At 40.0% G+C, this 6,000-nt stretch overlaps 1 protein-coding gene across 1 annotated transcript; it reads left to right on the top strand.

The window, feature by feature from the left end:
* The first annotated feature begins 252 nt into the window (after positions 1-252).
* Positions 253-4,967, top strand: LOC109166477. The gene is made up of 3 exons (XM_019315429.1): positions 253-1,245; positions 1,483-4,887; positions 4,962-4,967. Exons 1-3 carry the CDS (start codon positions 253-255, stop codon positions 4,965-4,967), a joined length of 4,404 nt encoding a protein of 1,467 aa, XP_019170974.1.
* The last annotated feature ends 1,033 nt before the right edge of the window (positions 4,968-6,000 follow it).

The following is a 6,000-nucleotide window of genomic DNA, read 5'->3' as shown; positions in this document are numbered from 1 at the left end:
CGAAGGTAATAGCTCATTCCTAAGCATGCTATTCCCATGGCAAAATGATCCAACCAAACGATGGAATAGGTCTATTCCAAGGAATGTTATTCCATTCCTGACCTATTCCATGAACCAAACATGCCATGAGTGTATATATCACTTTAACGTATCATAAGTTAAAGGAAGCAGCTAACATAAAATTTTCAACAAAGTAACCTGCATTTAATTTGATGGGAATAATTTGATGTACATAAATACTAACTAAACTGGATGTATGTTGGGAATGTTGCGTTACAACCTGTTCAGGAAGAAGAGGAGCACTATATGGTTGGCCGAATCCTGACAGATAAGGCTATCAAGTTCATGTTTTTCCGTGACACAATGACCAATGTTTGGCGGCCTTCTTTCGGTATGAATATCAAGGAGCTTCAGCCGCGAAAGTTTTTGTTCCGGTTTTATCGTGAGAAGGATATCTCTCGCATCTTGGAGGATGGTCCTTGGGCCTATGAGCAAAGCTTGCTGATCCTCAAAAGAATATCTGTTGCTGAGGACCCAGAAACGGTGGTTTTGGATAGGGCTGAATTTTGGATTCAAGTACATGGTCTCCCAAATGGCTTGCGATCAGAAGCTGTTCTATCTGCTGTCGGTGGCTACATCGGCAGAGTTACAAAGTTGGATGATCGCAACTTTGATGGCTCTATGAGGCTGTTTTTTCGAGTAAGGGTTGAGATTGAAGTTGCTAAGCCTCTTAAGAAAGGTATGTGGTTGAAAAAGGATAACGGGGAGTGGGCAAAGGTGGACTTTCGCTACGAACGCCTCCCTACGTTCTGCTTCATCTGTGGCCTTCTTGGTCATGGTGATAAATTTTGTCATAAAGATAGTCCAGTGGTGAAACCCTATGGTCCTGATTTGAGAGCAGGTGGGCGGAGGAATATTCCGGCAGATGGGTTACGTTGGATCGCGCCGGAAACCACACAAGAACGGAGGCAGTGGGTACCGCCGGGTAGATCGGAGACTGAGAATGAAAAAGGAAAGAATCCGATAATTACTCCTGATGATTCGCTTGCTATCAGTATTACTGAGCCTCTGCATGGTAATGTTGTGCCAAGTAAGGAAATATTGGATATTCAAAATAATTCAACGCAAAATGTGTGCATGGATAATTATGATGATTCTATTACCATAATGGATCCTAAAAGAAGGCGTACTGAGTCTGAGGAGGAAAATAAGTCTGGTCCAATTGTGCCTATGGATTTTGAGCAGGTACATTCAAAAAACTTGCCATTGGCGGGAGCTGGTGCAGCCCAGTCCCGCCCGGCCCAATGAGTTCGCTATGTTGGAACTGTCGTGGTTTAGGCAACCCACGTACAGTTCAGGAAATCGTGGCCTTAGAAGCTAAGGTCAAGCCTATGTTTATTTTCCTTATGGAGACCAAGGTTCGAAGAGATCATGCAGAACGTTTGCGCGTTAAATTAAATTATGAAGGGTTATTTTATGTAGATGAAGGAGGCATTGGAGGTGGGTTGGCCTTGTTATGGCGTGACAGGTATTGCAAATCTTATTAGTTTCTCGAGTAACCACATTGATGTTGAGGTTAGGCTACCTGGTAGCGAACCCTGGAGATTAACGTGTTTTTATGGTTACCCCGAACGAAACCGCCGACAACAGTCATGGGATTTGCTACGGTCTCTCAAAACAAAGTCCGATCTTCCTTGGTTGGTGGCAGGGGATTTCAATGACTTAACTTCTCAATCTGAGAAGCGGGGTATTCACCCACACCCCAATTCTCTTTTGGAAGGTTTCACGCAAGCCTTGGAAGATTGCAGCCTATTTGATATTGGTATGCGTGGTAGGAGATTCACGTGGGAGCGATGGAAAGGAACATCGGACTGGGTTGAGGAGAGGTTGGATAGAGCGGTTGCGGTAGCAGAATGGTGTACACTGTTTCCCCAAGCCACAGTGTATAATCATGAGGTTATCACTTCAGATCACACGGCTATTTATATTGAGCTTGAGGGGCCTCGAATATCTCGTCAGCAACGCCGCTTTTTGTTTGAAAATGCATGGTTAAAGGAAATAGGTTGCAAAGACGTAGTGCTTAACTCTTGGTACGCAACCATGGGTGATGCAATCCCGAGTAGATTAAATCATTGTGGCGAAGTACTTCGGAGATGGGGCGGTAATTACGCTAAACGATTGCAAACAGAAATTCAATACATTCAACATCGTTTAGTAGGTTTGCGTGACAGACGTGATACTCAAAGTTTATCCTTATTTCGTGAGTTGGATGAACGCATGCGTGCTTTATTTGATCAACTAAATGTGTTTTGGCGTCAAAGGGCCAAACAACATTGGCTTAGGCATGGGGATAGAAACACAAGATTTTTTCATCTTTATGCTTCTGCAAGAAAGCGTAAAAACAGAATTGCAAAACTCCTTGATGAAAATAATCAGTGGGTCGAGGAAGATGGTTTATTGAATTTGGCTGCAAGATACTATCAGAACATCTTCACTACAAAAGGGGTACAGTTTGACGCTGCTTTAGATGATTTGGCGATGAAAGTTTCTGATGAGGATAATCATAACCTTATGCGGCATTTCACCATTGAAGAAGTTAAGGATGCATTATTTTCGATGGCCCCAGATAAATCTCCCGGTCCAGATGGGTACAGTCCAGCGTTCTATCAGTTTTTCTGGAATGAGATTGGACAAGACGTGGCTGAGTTTGTTATTGATTGTGCCATGAGTGATAGTTTTTCGTTGGGATTCAATGATGCTTATATTACCCTTATCCCGAAAAAGAAGAGTCCAATCAACATGGGAGAACTCCGGCCAATTGCTCTCTGCAACGTTACCTACAAAATATTATCAAAAATGATTGCTAACAGGTTGAAACCAATTCTGCAACGCATAGTATCGGTAACTCAGAGTGCTTTCTTGCTTGATCGTTTAATAACCGATAATGTAATAGTTGCTTCGGAGGTAATTCACTACCTAAACCGAAAAAGAGAGGGAAAAGATGGATGGTGTGCCTTAAAGCTCGACATGGCGAAGGCTTACGACAAAATGGAATGGGAGTTTTTGGAGTATATTCTGAGTCGTTTAGGCTTTCATGCACACTGGATCAAGTTGATTATGAGATGCGTCTCTACTGTCCGATATAAGGTGGCGATGAATGGAGTGTTAACTGATTTTATCGTTCCAAGTTGCGGGTTGAGACAAGGAGACCCGTTATCGCCTTACTTATTTATCTTATGTGCTGAAGGACTCTCCCATTTGATTTCTGGAGCAGTGAACAGAAACCTCATCTCACCTTGTGTAGTTGCTCGTAGGGCACCTGGGGTCTCACATCTCTTCTTCGCAGACGATAGCTTATTGTTTTTCAAAGCAAAGGTTGAGGAAGCAGGGACGGTTAAGCATTGTCTACTCAATTATGAACGCATGTCTGGCCAACATGTCAACTTTGATAAATCTTGTGTTGTCTTTAGCAGGAACACTAATGAGACAGTAAGGACACAGGTGGCAGCAGTGCTCTCTGTTAATCAAGCGGGAGATATCGGGAAATATCTTGGCCTACCAATGGGGGTAGGCCGGAATAAAAAGGAGGTGTTTTCCTATATAGAAGAGAAGCTAAAGCAGAGACTTAGTGGCTGGAACAAAAAGGTTTTATCTAGGGCCGGGAAGGAAGTATTATTGAAAAGTGTCGCTCAAGCCCTTCCAACCTATACCATGAGTGTCTATATTTTACCCATTACTTTTTGTGAACGCATTGAGCGTATGATGAATAAGTTTTTGTGGGATTCAGGTGGCCAAGGTGGAGGGATTAGATGGCTATCGTGGAGCAGAATGTGTATTCCTAAAAAAGAGGGTGGTTTGGGGTTCAAAAGCTTGAGAAATTTTAATATTGCTTTGTTAGCAAAGCAGGGATGGAGATTGTTGACGAATCCGTCTTCGCTAGCTGCACGCCTTCTCAAAGCAAGATACTTCCCGAATGGTGATTTCTTGACTACCACTATTGGTGCAAATCCGAGCTTTTGTTGGCGATCTATCTTGGCCGGTCAGGAGGTCCTACGGAAAGGTTGTTTCCGGAGGATAGGTAATGGTATTTCGACTCGGGTTTGGGATCAACCGTGGCTGCCTGATGCAAATGATCCGTTTGTGCATTCTCCCATCCAACAGCACGATCCAACACTGAAGGTTAGTGATTTAATGATTCCGGGTTCAAATAGTTGGAATGTTACTTTGTTGGATCATATTTTCATTCCTCGTGATGTTGATCTTATACTTAAGATTCCAATCGCTAACCAGTTTGAGGATAATTGGTGTTGCCGTGGGGATCTTCGGGGTATGTATTCAGTAAGGTTGGGATACCGTTTGTTATCCACTGTGCATGAAAATATTGAACCTGTTTGGTGTGACATCTGGAAACTTAAGCTACCTCCCAAAGCTTTGAACTTTATTTGGAGATGTGTTCACTGCATTATTCCAACTAGAGTTGCCCTCCATAACCGTCGAGTGGATCTTGATACCATGTGTCCTCTTTGCAATTTGCAACCAGAAACACTTAAGCATTTGTTTTGCCAATGCATTCATACTGTATCACTTTGGCAGAATATTGCAGATTGCAATCTCCCTAATGATGATATGACTTTTGTTGTATGGTTATCTGCTTATCTTAGAGATGGTAATGTGCAGAAAGTTTGCTCTATTACTGCCTTGTGTTGGTGTTTGTGGCAAGCTCGTAATAATCTGGTTTGGAATAATAAACCTTGGCAGACCGATCAGATATGGTTGGAATATCAACGTGTAGCCGCTGAATGGTTGCAAATGGGAGACGCTGATTCGGTGGAAGGTGGGAGCACTGGGTTTTCGCATGGCATCAATATGACTGTGCAAGCAGATGTGGTAAATGTTTTTGTTGATGCTGCTTTGTTCCCGAATGTGGATCATGGTTACTTTGGCTGTGTGCTAATGAGTAGTACTAATGATTTTTTGGCAGCAAAGAATGGGAAGATTAATTGCTTGGATGATGTCCATCTTGCTGAGTCTATGGCAGTGAAAGAAGCCTTATCTTGGGTAAAGGATCTTGGTTACTCCAAAATACGAGTATTTTCTGATTGTCAGATGGTTTGTCACCTTTTGAATAAGCCCGGAATTGATTACTCATATGCAGGCCGAATTCTTAGAGAAAGCAGACTTCTTCAACGACACTTTGAAGTAGTGTCCTTCAATTTTATTCCAAGATCAGAGAATAAGCTAGCCCATGCTTTGGCCAGGGCGGCTCGTTCACAATCTGATTCTTCTATTTGGATTTCCTCTATTCCTTTTTGTATTCAACATTTGATCTAATAATATATCCTTTTGTTTTTTCAAAAAAAAAAAAAAAAACTAAACTGGATGTAGATCATATGTATTTTCATTCGCTTAATATATATATTAAGTTCAAAATGGTCAAAAAAAAACAAAGTTTATTAATATGTATATATATATATATATATATATATATATATATATATATACTACATTATAGGCAAACCATGTTTAATAAGATTTATCTTGTGCATACTATGTTCAATTCGTAATAATTGTCCTATATGATCATAATTCTAGATCTTAATGTACATAAAAACTAAACTACAAGTACATCACAACTATTCACATTCGTTTTGTATAGTAGTACTAGCAGTTTGTACGCGCAATGCGCGAAAACTTATGCCCAAAATTATGATATTCCTTAAAGTGGCAACAAAATTGGTGAATAAATTTAAAAAATTAGTTAAAATTATGTATTCCAATTTTCAAGTGATGATACTTTTGAATTATCATATATTTGAATAATATAGTGATCAAAACAAAAAATATATATATATATATATATATTTTTATATATAATAATAATTTACAAATAATACTAAGTTAACACCCACATATATACACATATATAATTTAACATTCATATAAATATTTAATTAAAATATAATTTATAATTAATTTAATTGTTATAAGATAATTTTAATA

Source organism: Ipomoea nil, unplaced genomic scaffold (genome assembly GCF_001879475.1).
Source record: "Ipomoea nil cultivar Tokyo-kokei standard unplaced genomic scaffold, Asagao_1.1 scaffold3100, whole genome shotgun sequence".
NCBI classification, from domain to species: domain Eukaryota; kingdom Viridiplantae; phylum Streptophyta; class Magnoliopsida; order Solanales; family Convolvulaceae; genus Ipomoea; species Ipomoea nil.
Note: the sequence above shows the minus strand (reverse complement) of the source record. Positions and strands in the feature narration are given on the sequence as shown.

Excerpts from the sequence above, each read along its gene's own strand:
- LOC109166477 (XM_019315429.1), top strand. The coding sequence starts at position 253 with ATGTATGTTGGGAATGTTGCGTTACAACCTGTTCAGGAAGAAGAGGAG. Across the intron at positions 1,246-1,482 it reads TGCCTATGGATTTTGAGCAG|ATGAAGGAGGCATTGGAGGT; the intron begins GTACATTCAAAA and ends TATTTTATGTAG.